The sequence below is a fragment of the Nilaparvata lugens genome, chromosome 1, assembly GCF_014356525.2.
Source record: "Nilaparvata lugens isolate BPH chromosome 1, ASM1435652v1, whole genome shotgun sequence".
Classification (NCBI taxonomy): domain Eukaryota; kingdom Metazoa; phylum Arthropoda; class Insecta; order Hemiptera; family Delphacidae; genus Nilaparvata; species Nilaparvata lugens.
The window spans coordinates 75973327-75989012 of NC_052504.1; the positions used below are offsets into that span (position 1 = coordinate 75973327).

Genomic DNA, 15686 nt, shown 5'->3' on the forward strand with positions numbered 1-15686 from the left:
AGGGAATCCCACACGGTATGCCTGTCTCACTCACTCCGCCTTACACACTTTTGGTTGTAGCTAAGCATTGGACAGCCCGTTCCAGTTAGTTTAGAGTTCACTGTTCCAAGTACGACACTAGCGCTGCATGTGAGTCTGCATCTTAGGTCTTTGGAATTAGACACAATCTGAAAGTTTTCTATCCGACACTGACGTCACGATGGGGCGATATGGCAGTAGATGTTGGCTTCAGAGGCTAGACTTCCCAGCGACCCTATTCAATAATATTGGTCTAAGGAACTAACGGACGCACACTGCCTCGCAAAAGTGTGAGGCTGGCCTCACACGAATCTGGGCACCTGTCAGTACTGGGCATAATAATAATTCTAAGTCTAACTCTAACATAACCTTATTCACAAAGTAGGATTCCTACAACATTCTTTCTTTGTGCTTTATTTAAGATTCAAGTTGATATTTCTATTTGGTATTTTTTGTAATTTTAATGTTTAGACAATTTTTGTGATGTATTTGTCAGTTGGTTAGTTTGTCAAGTTGTCACAGGAACAGGTAACATTTAGATTTCAGGTTAAAGATGTCAGAGGAAATTTGTAATCAAGAAAAATCGAATGTTGAAATATTGAACAAAATAAAACAAAGACAGAGAAGGAACGCTAAATATTCATGTCCATCTGAAGACTGCCCAGAAGAGTTTGCCACACATTGCAAGTTCATTGAACACTTGGAAAAAGAACATTCCTTTCAGTCAGAAGTAGATGAACTTACTTTCAATTCTGAAGATGGTAAGTATTTATTCACTAAGCCATGATAATTTTACTTTGATCATTTACTGTTCATTAAGGTATTTTTATAATATTCAACGTAATATTTTTATAATATCCAAGACCGTGATCTAACTAACTGTGTGACTTGTAAAAGTGACAAGAAATTAATACAAAAACTCCTGAAATTTTATCAAAAGTACGACCCTGTACGGACGCACTTAGGTTTTGGTGTAAGTGTCGTTGAATGGCTTACTTACATACCTGGTGACAAATGATAATACCACGTGACATGGCAGTCTCATGTTCTGGTGTCAGAGTTTTCAGGTCGCGGCTAAATAATTTCCTCTGATATGACCTAACGTCTAATGAAAAGTCAGGATTTTTTTTAAACTGTAAAACCAAACGTTACTGTAATATAACCTAACAACTGTTATTAGGCATCCGGGACCAATGGTTTAACGAGTCCACCCGAAACACGGGATTGGCTGGAGAAAAATATCTTGCCCGGCCGTGATTTGAATACGGCCCTCTAAATTATAAAGTCAGGGTCTAATCCACTCGACTACGGCCACTCCGGTGTCAAATTTTCCATTATATTTTATTGATTACCTATTTATGTTATTCTGCTGATAAGATCACACTCATTTGCCGGCGTTAAGGGTGTGATCACATTGAATGCGTAAACCCATATGTGCAAGTGCAGTCGAATAATGTATAAGCCGAAACACAAAATTAAAAAATTGTTATTGAAGCACGTTGTAACTTGCATGTAACTGCTCACACTGAACGCAAACAGCAAGATCAAGCATTAAGTGCGAGTTTTTCTATTGCTCTTTCCAGACTTTGATTCTCATCTGCAAGCTTGGTCATGCATAACCAAGCGTGCAATTGCACATACACGCATCAAATGTGATCACACACTAGGTTTTCTACAACTTCAAATTATTATATTCCCTGTAAAATTGACTTCCAGTTAGCATAAATTTATTGTTTTAAATAAGTAATCTGAAAATCTTAAACTGTCATTTGAAGAAGATTTTTTTAGAAATTCGGTGTCAGCAGTTAAATCTACTTATGTATAAAAATTTAATCCATTGTATAAAAATCTGTTCTACTTGACCTGGTACATTCAACTTGATAATTATTACATCTGAACCATAGCTCGTCGTTCCACTTTTTGTTTTCTCGCGTCTCGACCCAGAACTGTGAGTCACCAATTCACCAATAAATAGAATTCAATGACTTTTCAATCGCTTCTCTGAGCATCTATAGACATCTTCTGGTTCTCTCACGGAAAGTTTCATTACGTATTGAACGATCTGTTTTGAGTTATCTGTGTTAATGATATTTATCATTGTTATCTTGTACTGTGTTTTTATAGAAAGCTACTTGTTTACTGAACTTTTAATCATTGATTCCTTGCTAATGTATTATAATTTGAATCCTCTAAGATTTTTATTGGTCATGATTTAAGCGGTCGTCACACCAACGTCTGTTAGCGGTAGCGAGCTTGCTCCCGCGGAGGTAGTTTTTCTGGAAGCAGTTCACACCAAAGAACGTCCGCCAGCGGTAGTTTGATTTTGTTCTTGTTTTGATGAGGCTCGTTCTCTAGAAGTGGGGGAAGGCCGGCAACCAGAGTGCTGTACTTCGTCTCGTGCAGTACTGTACTAGTGTCTAGCTCTAGACTGTCTACTATCTACTAGCAGAAGTGTTCGACTAAATTTTAGCGACCAAAAATCACTTAGTAATAATGTACCGTGGTTAGAGGACAGTAGCTCCGATAGTGATGAGGAACTTATTATGCTGTATTCTGTACCTTATCACTTAAGAATAGATGAAGATTAAAGAAATATAATTAAATAATTTAAATAAAATGATGAACAACGAAAATGACAATGCAACAACGGAAGACAATGCAAATGACAATAGCTCAATTCCGACTGCAACACAAAATGTTGCGTCGCTGTAGGCATGCAAATGACTCATTGTCACGTGTGAGTCTCGGTATTCTGCGCATGCGCTACCGATGGCGAAGTTCTGGAGTTCGCTTTCCATGTTATTAGATTGGCCATGTCAGACCGAGCTCACTACCGCTAGCGGTACTCCCACTAGGAGACGTTTCAAAAGTTCGCCTGGCTCGCGAAGTGAAACTACCGCCGAGGTACTACCTCCGCGGTAGCGAGCTCGGTGTGACCTGCACAACTTTATAAAATGGAAGGCGAGTTTTTTGACTTCGCTACCGCCGCGGACGCGAGCTTGGTGTGACCTGCCCTTTAAACAAAATTGTTTAATTTTTCTTCAATATTTCTCCAAATAGTATAATTTCTTTTTTAATATGCTTCATGTTTTGTGATTGTAAGTCTTTTAAAATTGTATCTTTTTATAGTCAATTTTTTTCTTGTATTTAATTGTATGTTGTTTTGTAAAGGAGACAAAATGTGGTTACTTGTTGTTTTCATAAATAAACAAATATGTTGTGTTTTTAGACAGTAGCTTCTGCCCGTTTCTATTTGTACTTATTGGTCAAGCTTTTACCTAACAAAGCCAAACTTTAAACTACATAAACTTACCTACAAATAAGTTAACTAACCTACTTAACTTTTATCTTCAAGTAGATTATCAAGAATTTTAATTTTTTAGAGCAATGGCAGTATTTTGAGTAAAACAAATATCCAATATAGTCCAGTCAATGAATGATTATAGAGGGAAAAGATTGGAAGACAATTTTTGACCCCGCAGTTCTGTTTAAGGTAGTAAGGAGGTAAACATACTAAAAGTCCTCACCCCTAAACCAGAGTTGAAAATTTCACCCCCATATTGAATCTGCTAGAAAACCATGAAATAGTGAAATAATACATCAATTTGAAGGGAATTCAATGCTCTACAAGCTTACGATAAGCATTAATTTTTACAATACATTGTTGAAGAGTTACAAGCACTGTAAGAGGAAAAATTGGAACCAGTTAGTTTGAAAATTTTACACTTTCAAAAGCGATCAACTTGAAAACTGTTGGAAATCACAAAACCTCAATGAACAAACATTTTAGAAAATCTATTTTTGAATAGTTAGTTTTGTTGGTTGAACGCATTTTTCTCAAGATATAAGTGCGTAAGCGAAAAATTCAACTTTTAAACCACTCTCATCCCTTTAGCACAAGGGGTACGGATGGGGACTTTCAATATGTTCCCCCTAACTGGTCCCAAAAAAGCTGCAAAGTAAAAATTGTCTTCCAAACGTTTCCTTTTTTGAGCGTTCATTGCTTGGACTAGGGGTAATCGCGCACTAGCACGGCCAAGACCACGACCAAGATCAGTACTGGTCTGGAACAGCACGACCACAACCTCGACCAAGACCAAGACCAAAATTTTACATTTATAAATTTTCTGGCCTGGCAATTATTGGTCTGTGCGACCAGAGCCTACTGCTGTGGTCGTGCGTTTGTCGTGTCTTGGTCTGACTAGTGCGCGTTGCTACATACGAGTATAATTTCAGGTTGTCCTGGCTGCAAGTCCTTGGTCTTGGTCTTGGCCGTGCTAGTGCGCGTTTACCCTAATAGACATGAACTAATCTAACTGTTCATGGTTTGTAGTTGAAAATAAGCAGTATATTGTTTTGTTTTGTACTTGTTGGGTCAATTAACGATTGTGATCTCGTTTTGATTTTCAGACTTCTTGAACTGGAAAAATGAATTACGAAAGAAATTCCTAGTGGATTACATCAAGGAAACATCTGCAAAAAAAGTCTGGGGTGGAGCAAAGAAAGTATATCTACATTGTCACAGATTGGAAAGGACAAACCAAAAGCTGAAAAATGCCGAAACCCGAAAACGTGCTTTGAAATCGCAAGGATTGAAGAAGACATGTAGGTCATGTCCCTCACGGATAGAAGTCATCTACAAGAAGAATTCGACTGTGTCAGTGATACATTGGAAGGATCACCTCGGTCACAACAACGAACTCAGTCACTGCCCACTTGACAAATCCACCAAAGAATATATTGCAAGTATGTTTGTTTGTAATTAACAGTAACTTAATTTATCTAGGCCTTTGTTCCATAATGATCAAGTAATTCGTTCTCTAATTTCGTGTTGGTACTGTTCTATTTTAAAATTTCCCTACTTTCCAGGTTAGAAACTTTATGATCATGCACACCAGGAAGTGGGCTCAGAAGATTCTGAATAAATTAGCATTCACTGTTGAACAAGTTTTTACTTTCCTTACCTATTACCATAGGTAAGGAAAGTATTGCTTTCCAAAAAAAGTTATGGTACCCTAATTTCAAGTTTTCTATACGTTTCAAGGTCCCCTGAGTCCAAAAACATTATTTTTGGGTGTTGGTCTGTGTGTGTGGTGTGTGTATGTGTGTATGTCTGTGAACACGATAACTCCATTCCTAATCAACCGATTGACTTGAAATTTTAAACGTAAGGTCCTTATACCATGAGGATTCGACAATAAGAAATTCAATAAAATTGAATTCAAAATGGCGGATAGTTACTAAAAAAACATGTTTTTCACGGTTTTCTCGAAAACGGCTCTAACGATTTTCGTCAAATTTATACCATGGATAGCTATTTATAAGCCCCATGAACTGACATGAGTGTCATTTCTGGGAAAATTGCAGGAGCTTCGTAATATTTTTGAGAAAAATGCCGGATAATCACTAAAAAAACATGTTTTTCACGGTTTTCTCGAAAACAGCTCTAACAATTTTCTTCAAATTTATACCATGGATAGCTATTTATCAGCTCTATCAACTGGCATGAGTCTCCTCTCTGGGAAACTAATGGGGGGTCTACCCTCATCCTTGAGAAATGGACTTTGTAACCTCCTTCTCGTGCATGAGCTAGGTAGGTAGAGCAGGTCATAAAAAGAACACATAAACGAGATATTTCATCTATAGAACATTTGTTTTGACGACTTTTAAAAAATCATCGAATTTCACAATTTACACAAAGGAAAAAGTACTCTGAAAACAATTTATTATATATACACACATACAGAAGTCTGATCGTAGTTTCAAATAAGTTGCCGCCAATCGTCATTATTTTATTCCCCTGAATAATTATTCTCGTTTAAGAATGGGGCTTACAGTTCAATGAGCAAGGAAAGTTGTGTGAGTGTACCACATCAGATTTTTTTAATTTAGTCCAGTCAAATTGTCGTTTTTCAGGAAACAGCCCCGAAAGAATTTTTCTCGACGGTTCTATATGTATTTTGGGGCGCTGAATTCGAATATGAAATTTGCTGACACGCCAGAGGGCGGCTTCAACCCCAAAACCCTCAAAATTTCGGACTTTTTTAAATTTTCCCATTTTATCTCGTGAACCTTGAGTTTCTCAAGAAAAATCATTCTCGACAAAATTAAAGAGAATACGATTTCCAATAAATTGAGTGGTCGCGCAGGATTCTACCGTTTTTGGTTCCGGAGTTACGAATTTTCAAAAAAGGGGTATTTTTCAAGGGGTTTTCAAAATTATGCAAACCTACCACTTCTACCCTATACAACATGGATATTTTTCTAGTATAGATAAAAAACCACACATCACGTGAAAGAACAATTCATTATGAACAGGATTCCTTAGGAATTTTCGAATTTAGTAGTGGGGGGAGGGGGGATATACCCAAAAATAGAAAATCATGTCCTACAGCCAAAATACAAATTTTCCATTATAATACCTTTTCAAGGCCTTCCTAACAAAAAAATACATAAATAGTCCAGTCAATATAGACATAAAAAAGGGGGTGTGCTTGCAATTTATATTGTAGTTCTGATTTTTTAATGTATTATTTGGGTACATAATAGAAGTCCAGAACCAATTTCTTCATGCAAAATTTCATTGTGCTAGATACAGAGTGGCCCAAAAACCTCGTATTTTCGGCTCATTTTCGAGTTTTCAACTATTTCTGCCAAATCTCGTGATCGGACAAAAAATTTGCTCCTGCCTTTTTTCAGATCATAGAATTCAGAATAAAATGAGATCATTCAGAACTCTCTATCTCTAATGAGTACTGAGTTATGATTTTTCAAAAATGAGTGAAATTTGAAGGAAAAATCAATTTTATGAATTTTAGTTTTTGATCAACAATATCTTCCGATTGTTAACATTCAGATGTATAATTCAAAATCCCTCTGGGCGTATTTTTGTGCTCTACAATCTGAGATCAAGTAGAGCGCTCTATCTCAAATAGATTTTCAGGTACACCTGACAACAATGCTCCTTGTATTGTGAAAAACACCTAATTTTCAGCTTCAACCATCATCACCAACTACATTGTCCTCACATTCATATTTCGCACAATGACATAAGTTCATGAGATCATGTTCTATGAGAATCACCCGCTAGATGCACTTCATTTCAGTATTTGATTCCTTCCATTGTTATATAGCAGCTTCAATGTAGAGGGTGAAATTTTCATTGCTGTAAAAATTGATTGTTTGCCAATGACATTTGAAGGGGGTGTCTGTGACACAATTTTTGACTTTGCAGCTTGATTTGGACTAGTTAGTAGGTAATCATAGCAAAAGTGCGCACGCATCTTTATCCCCTCTGTAGAAGGTGTGGAACCGCTGAGTTGACACTTGTTGCAGCAATGAAAATTCCACCTCCTATGTTGAAGCTGCTATAACAATGGAAGGAAAACTTGGAATAGTGGGATAACACATAATTTCAAAGGGAATTCAGTGCTCTACATCCTACGATAAGCATCAGTTTCTATAATGCATTGTTATAGAGTTATTAGCCCTGGAAGAGCAAAACATTGGATATAAACCTGTTATTTCAACAATTACACACATTCAAGAGAGAATATTTCGGGAACTGTTGGTAATATTACAAAATTCCACTGAACAAAAAGTGTAGAGAATTTATCAAGCTTCATTTTAGAATAGTTAGTTTTGTCGGTTGAACGCATTGTTTTCAAGATATGAGCGAAGAAGCATAACGATGAAAAATGCAACTTTTAAACCATCCTCATCCCCTTAGCACATGAGTTAGGAATGGGGACTTTTGATATGTTCTCCTCCTAACTAGTCTCAACAAAGCTGCAAAGTCAAAAATTTTGTTTAAAACATTCCCTCCAAGTTCCTTTATCAATTTGTCTATTGTTGCAAAGATGGATATACCACACTCAACACTACAGCTGTTGCAAAAGATGTAGGGAAATCCGTAAAAGTTTGAAATTATACATCAAATTAAAGAGAATTTGATGCTCTATGAGCTCATTTTCAGCTTGGTTTTTTTTATTGGTTTTTAAAAAGTTATAAGAGCAAAAATAGAAAATAATTGGTGTCAAACGTGTTTTTTTCAAAAATGACACACCTTCAAGAGCGGATATCTCGAAAACTAGAGGAGATATAAAAAAAGTTGTGTTATGAATATTGTAGGAAATTATATAAGCTTTAATTTGTTATATGACAGTCAAGTCCTTAAGATTCCAAAAAGCAGTGACTGGGTCTTGCTCTCATTCAGTAGAAACCCATTTGCTCTAAACCAATCCGATGCTTTAGACATATATGTTGCCGACGAAGTTTCAAGTTTGTGGATGTCATTACTCTCATTTACAAAAGTTGTATCATCGGCATACAATATTGTCTGATTCTTTACGAAGCTTGGTAGGTCATTTATCATTAGTATAAAAAGTAGCGGCCCGAGCACGGAACCCTGTGGTACATCATACTTGACTTCTGATACCTTGGATCTTGATCCCTTAATACACACTATCTGTTTTCGCTTTCGTAGATAAGATTTTAATAATCTATTGGGAAATCCCATTGCCGCCATCTTATCCAGAAGAACTGAATGGTCAATACTATCAAATGCCTTGCTCAGGTCACAGAAGGTGGCCTGAACAAAGCGTTTACCCTCAAAAGCCTCAAGAATTTTATTGATGAGTGAATCAACAGCTTGTGTGGTCGACCTATTCTTAATAAAACCAAACTGCTCATTACATACAATTTTATGTTGCTCTAAATACTCACACATTTGCTTATGAATTATAATTTCAAAAACTTTGGCAAAAATGGGAATTAATGAGATTGGTCGGTAACTGGAAGGGCAATTCTTGTCACCCTTCTTATAAACAGGTATCACTCTCGATAGTTTTAGTGTATCAGGAAAAACGCCTTGCTCTATGCATTTATTTATACAACAAACTAGAGGACATGCTATGCAATCACCTAATTTCCGAAGTAGATTATTTGTGAGGCCATATATATCAACAATGTCAGATGATTTCAATCTACTCAGAGCATCCATGATATCATCCACGGTCACTTCAGCAAACTGAAAAGTAGGCCTCTCTTCTCCAGTGATGAAATTCTGCATCATATCCATTGCAGTCTCGTTAGGTTTCATTATTCTACTATTTATATCATCAACCGCACTCCCACAGAAATCATTAAATTCATCAGGTGATACTGGAATTACGTCGTTGCATTTACTACCGTTTACTGAACCTATCTTTTTCCAGGCCATTTTGCATTTGTTTGCTGCTTTCTCAATTTGACCAATTGTGTGTGCTTTCTTAGCATTCATAATTTCTGTTTTATACTTACTTCTAGCATCCAAGTATAATAGCCTAGTTACCTCCGTGTTAACTTTCTTATTTAAATCATGAAGCATCATCATCCTGTTTTTCATTTTAGTCAATTCAGTTGTGTACCAATCATTCTTATGTTTATAAATTCTGTATTTCCTGAAATGTCCATTAACTTTACACTTTCTTTGAGGTATAGTGCTATCAAGGATACTCATAAATTTATCAAAAAACTTATCAAAAATCTGACCTGCCGTAGACAACTCCATTCTACTTAAAAACCTCACCCAATTATATTTTTTAAGAGATTCTCTACAATTGGCCAATTTTAAGACATCTATTGGCCTAGGAGTAACAATATTCTAGCCTGGGTATTATTAGTTGATTCATCTATATAAAAATTCTTCACAATTAGACATACAGAGTCATGGTCAGAGAAAGTGCACTTGATAATTTTGCAAATCCGATTCAGTTCTGTGATGCAAGCATTTGTAAACACATTGTCAAGACAAGCTTTCCCTCGTGTCGGCATATTATTCTGTGCTGTAAAGTTATATTGCCTAAGTAGGTTCTTGAAATCAGCTACATGCCTCTTATTGATAGTTACATCGAAATGCGCATTTATATCTCCACCAATTATAATTTTATAGTTTCTCCATTTATAACTGGTGTAAGCTAAAAAGAGAGCTTCCAAACTTTCCAAGAATTTTGATGGATCTCCATTAGGTGACCTATAGATAGATAAAATTACCACCTTGCTCATCTCTATGCAAACACCAGCTATTTCAAAATCAAGTTCCTGGTACCTTGACTCAAGTTCTAACTTCTTAGCCTTGCCTGACAGTGCTTCCGTCAAATAGATTGCAACCCCCCCCCTCGCTTATGAGTATCCCTACAATAAGACTGGATCAATTCAAAATTATCCAACTGTTTAAAAGGCAATTCGGTCTTCTTACACCAGTGCTCACATATACATAATACATCGAAATTATTGTCTGCCGCATATTCATTGACTAATAGATTTTTATTCTCAAGGCCTTGTACATTTAAATATCCAATTCTGAATTCAATATTAGTAGACGTTATCAAATGTACAGCCCGTTTAACTCCATCATAGTTAGAATGTACTGCTTCCAGGTCCTGTCTGTCTGAAGATTTTAGGGTTTCTGATTGATCTTCTTCTAAAGCAGGACCATAAACTAGTTTTCCGAATTACTAGTATACCCTAACTCAATAACATTCCCGCCAGCATGCCCACACTTCAACTGTTCTTTTAATTTTCGAGCCAGTGCAGTTTTCCCTTTTCTGTTCAGATGTAATCCATGCCTTGTGAAGTTTTCTCTACCTAAGTCAGAAATATCTATAATCTTTACGTTATCAAATTTCCCACAAATCGTTTTAATTCTTCTATTTGTTTTTCTTATTTCGGTGTTGACACAGGACCAGTCCGGTAGATCATGCCTCATTGGTATTGTGGATACTAATATATTTGTAAAATTCAATACTTGGTTAAGAGTAATCAAGCTTCTTGAAAATTTCGACTCCTCATTAAAATAAACATCATTCGACCCTCCAATAACAACCACGTTAACATCACATGATAAATCATGAGTGTCACTTCTTATATTATTAGCAATGGGGTCAAATCCTGCGCCTGGCATAACAAAACCATTGACAGATTTTCCGAGCTCAAGTTGATCAAGGTGGTGTACCAAATCGCGACCGTGGCTGTCTCCATACACACTGATGTCATTGCCGTTACACTTATTATTACAAGTAGTGTGAGTCACTTTTCCATTAATACAACTTTTTTCAAAACTTCGACTGGTTCAGGATTTGAGGGCTTGAGTATATCTTTCTCAAAAATTTTACTTTATATCTTTACTATTTATACTTTATACTTTTACTATGTTATCCTTGAAATGCAACATTTCCAAAAAAAACCTTGTATATACGTCGACGCGCAATTAAAAAAGGAACATACCTGTCAAATTTCACGAAAATCTATTACCGCGTTTCGCCGTAAATGCACAACATATAGGCTAAACATTTAAACGTTCAAACATTAAGAGAAATGCCAAACCGTCGACTTGAATCTTAGACCTCACTTCGCTCGGTCAACTATAACGATATCTATAACCTTCTATCTATAATATCTATAGCTATACATAAGAGATATATATGTAATAAATTGAACATTTATGCTGCACACCTGCTGATTTTCCCTATCTTGTACGGGTATAAGCAATACCTACTATTACTAAGTAATAGTAGGTATTGGTATAAGGCCCGCCGCAAAGTAGACCCACGCTAATCCACGAAAAGCAACCCACGTCGTTGGATGTTTTGTAAACCATTGATAGGCTTCTCTAGACATCTGTGTAATACATGTAATAAATAAACCAATTGTTAGCTGATTGATTATGAATAATTCTATAGCAATGGTTTACAAAACATCACACCGCGTGGGTTGCTTTTCGTGGATTAACGTGGGTCTACTTTGCGGTGGGCCTAAGGCCCGATTTGTCACTTCACTTCCAATCTCATTTGGTAGAGGGGTACTTCATCTTTAATGTAATGAAGAAAAAAAATTATTGGCTTATACATGCACGGGATAGGAAATATACGAATGACGCATAATCATGGTTGAACTACTGAACTGATTAACTTGAAATTTTGCTTTTAGATTTTTAATTTACCGAGAATGGTTATAGACCAATTTTCATTTTTGTTTATCAACTATAATTTCAATAATTGAAGCACTTATTTACAATTTGTGCTACAAAGTTTACGTAGATAAAAGTCCAATAAAATCGTTTTTCTTTTGTAAATTATTACAGTTGTTAAGTTAATACTTTCAATTTCAGCAAGGAACTTTAATACGAAATTCATTTTTTTAACAGACCCTTGTGGAGCACGGGTAACCTTCTAGTACAGTATAAGTCAATCTTCTAGATAGTAGCTACTTTCAATGAAGTCTACTTGCTGTCAAAAAAACTGTTGGACAGCAAATGACTGTTATTAATGCCCGCCCAGCTCTGTCAGGATAGTGGGCGAGCAGTCTGCTAGAGTATATCGAGTCAAACCTTGCTCATCAATGAATTGTTTTGCTCCTGCAGACCACTTTGAAATACAAATATTTCCTTTTTTTTATTTCATTGAGATTTTCAGACTGTCCTGACAGAGTTCTGAAGCAGTCATTCGCCAGCCGCCACATTTGTTGATACCAGCTATATAACAAAGGTGTTGCAAATTCATGCACACTCTCACTTGCTTTCTCTTTTATTTTCAGAGAGGCTGCGAGAAGGTGATTCTTTTGATATTATTATGGATGAAATTAGATCAAAGGGATTTTATGATGATCCTCGAGCTCTCTTCTTAAAAAGAAAGGACCTTCACAACGTCGTTAGAGGATATAAACTCGCTGGGCAAACAAAAACAATCAGGGAAGAATATGGAATGAATGCAAAGTTGTGGGTCAACGAAATGGCAGAACTTGGAGAGGATTCACCAGTTATATTCTATCATCAGCAAGGTGATGATCATCCCAATCTTGACACTAATGATTTTGTTCTCATTTTAATGACACATTTTCAAGCAAACCAAATCTTAAAACTTGGTACCAGGAAAATTTTTATTGATGTTATCCGTGGTACTAATGGCTATTTCAATCTCACTACTTTGCTAACTGTAGACGAGTTTGGTGCTGGCTGCCCAGCTGCCTACTGTTTATCCAACAAATTAGATGAAAACCAAATAACATTGTTCTTTGAGAAAATCAAAGAAAAGGTTGGAACAGTGAGCTGTAACGCTTTCATGTCTGATGATGCATCAGCATTCTATAATTGCTGGTGTAGAGTGATGGGTCCCCCTGACCATAAACTTTTGTGTCCATGGTATGTGCTCAAATGTTGGCGTAATAACTTGTCAAAGGTAAAAGGGGAGCCTCTTAAAAAATCATTGGTGCATAAATATCTAAAGATTTTAATGCATACTTTGTCAGAAGATCAGTTCCAAAATTTGTTAGCCCAAACTCTAGCTAATTTAATTAATGATCCAGAAACCGAAGAGTTTGGGGAGTACTTTTTGCAGTATTATGCCAGTCGACCAGGACAGTGGGCCTTTTGTTTTCGAACTGGCTTGGCGATGGATAACAACACGTATTTAGAATCTTTTCATAGAACATTAAAGCAAGAGTATCTTGAGGGAATCAAAGTCAAACGTTTGGACAAAACTTTAAACACTATCATGAAAATGGCTCGAGATGGTTTGTTCACACGTTTAAGTAACCTTTCTAAACATTCGCTATCAACAAGAGTCCGTCAAATTAATGAATCACACACAGCTAGTGAAGCAATCGCTCCATCCGATTTTACAGTCATCAAAGAAGGGGAAGAATGGGTTGTTGCCTCCTCAAATGGCATTGAGTCATATGTTATCAACAAATCTCAGACCATATGTGAAGATGCATGCGTGAAGTGTGCTCTATGCAGCATTTGCATCCACAGTTTCAAGTGCACATGTACTGATAATATTATCAAAATGAATATTTGCAAGCATATTCATGCCTGTTGTACGGTTTTCAATCTTACTAACTCCTCTGATAGTTGCGATTTAGAGGATCTCGATATAAATCCACTCTCAGAGCCGACAAATGATAATATGGAGAATACAGTAAATCTTGCACTTAAAGCCAGAGCAATACTTGATTTGCTCAGTGAAGCCCATCTAAGTGATGTCAATTCCAGTCTTGTGGAAAGTAAACTTGATGGTGCAATCAGTTTGTTGAACATGGCACATTCTATACAAGATACTAATTTAGAAAGTGACAATAGACAAAATGAGAATAACAAAATCAAGCCAAGAGTAATAGTACTATCTGTGAAGGAAAATGCAAATAATCAACAGTTTGAATTGTCTCAAAAATCCAACCTTTAAAGAGGGTGTTAGTATAATTGAAGCTTTGGCAAGTGAGACTCAAATTGTGATCATTCATACAGAAAATGGACACACATTATAATAATGGGTAAGGATTTTTTTGAGTCACCGTAGGCTCTCACAGTAGTAAGATGCCATATACAAGGGTAAGTCAATTATTATCCGCAATTAAGTGCATTTTTGTTTATGTTGGCAGCACTGTTGATTTGCGTTGATGATGCATTCTTTGTTTATTTGTGCCTATAATATAACCTAGTTTCAAACAGCTGTTTTAATTTCATCATCACTGACATGCTGTTAATTGACCGAGCAAAGTGAGGTCTAAGATTCAAGTCGACGGTTTGGCATTTCTCTTAATGTTTAAATGTTTATATGTTGCGCATTTACGGCGAAACGTGGTAATAGATTTTCATGAAATTTGACAGGTATGTTCCTTTTTTAATTGCACGTCAACGTATATACAAGGTTTTTAGAAATTTTGCATCTCAAGGATAATATAAAAGGAAAAAGGAGCCTCCTTCATACACCAATATTAGAGTAAAAATCAGACTATAGAATTATTCATCATGAATCAGCTGACAAGTGATTACACAGATGTGTGGAGAAGCCAGTCTATTGATGTATTTCCATAAGGTCTATAGTTTCAATCAAAGACCTTAAAGAGGTATGCATCTTTAAGTTGGGTTTACACCAAAGTTATTAACATAATGTTAATAACTTAATCCTTATAGATTCTATTAGATTGAACGGAAGTTGACAAACACACATATTCATCATGTGTATGATAAGTTATGTTCAATCTAATATAATCTATAAGGATTGAGTTATTAACATTTTGTTAATAACTTTGGTCTAATCGCAGCTTTAAGGTCTTTGGTTTCAATATTTTGTTTTGCAGTCATGGTATTATTATGCGTGCCCATTAGTATCAATATTCTCACCTTCCAAAAACCTAATTCAATAGGTGATAAAAAATAAACAAATGAACTAAATAATGCTGGAGAAATATAACATTTTTGATTGTAAAAAATTAATTTTCATCAGATAGAAAGATTATCACGGAACTGGATGAATTATATCATATGGAATACAAATTCAAACGTGAACTGAGTTTGTTAACATTTAAAACAAGTGGCATCAGGTACTTGTGGATGAGAATACTGCGTGAGGTCTACTGGTCACAGAACTACTAGTTATGGCCCCTCCACTTATCATTTGCACCATCGTTCGGTCAGTGAACAGTTTCTTGGTCAAGGGGTGTATCAGCAATCGAACTTCACGTAGACCCTTTATTCTTACAAACCAATGTTCCCGTATTGTACTAAAAGTTTCGATGAATTTTGCCCATGATGAACAGCATAATCATGGCTGTCTATGATTGCCTCAGTGAGAAACGCAGTCATCCGTTTTTTATTTATTTTTTTATATTGGAGAGTTTATCAGGGGCAA

General features: G+C 36.1%; 1 protein-coding gene across 1 annotated transcript; it reads left to right on the plus strand.

The window, feature by feature from the left end:
* Nucleotides 1-318: 318 nt before the first annotated feature.
* On the plus strand, nucleotides 319-14575 carry LOC120355064. Its single transcript, XM_039443364.1, has 3 exons — nucleotides 319-779; nucleotides 4429-4764; nucleotides 12592-14575. The coding sequence occupies exons 1-3, from the start codon at nucleotides 572-574 to the stop codon at nucleotides 14235-14237; spliced, it is 2190 nt and encodes a 729-aa protein (XP_039299298.1). The 5' UTR covers nucleotides 319-571; the 3' UTR covers nucleotides 14238-14575.
* The last annotated feature ends 1111 nt before the right edge of the window (nucleotides 14576-15686 follow it).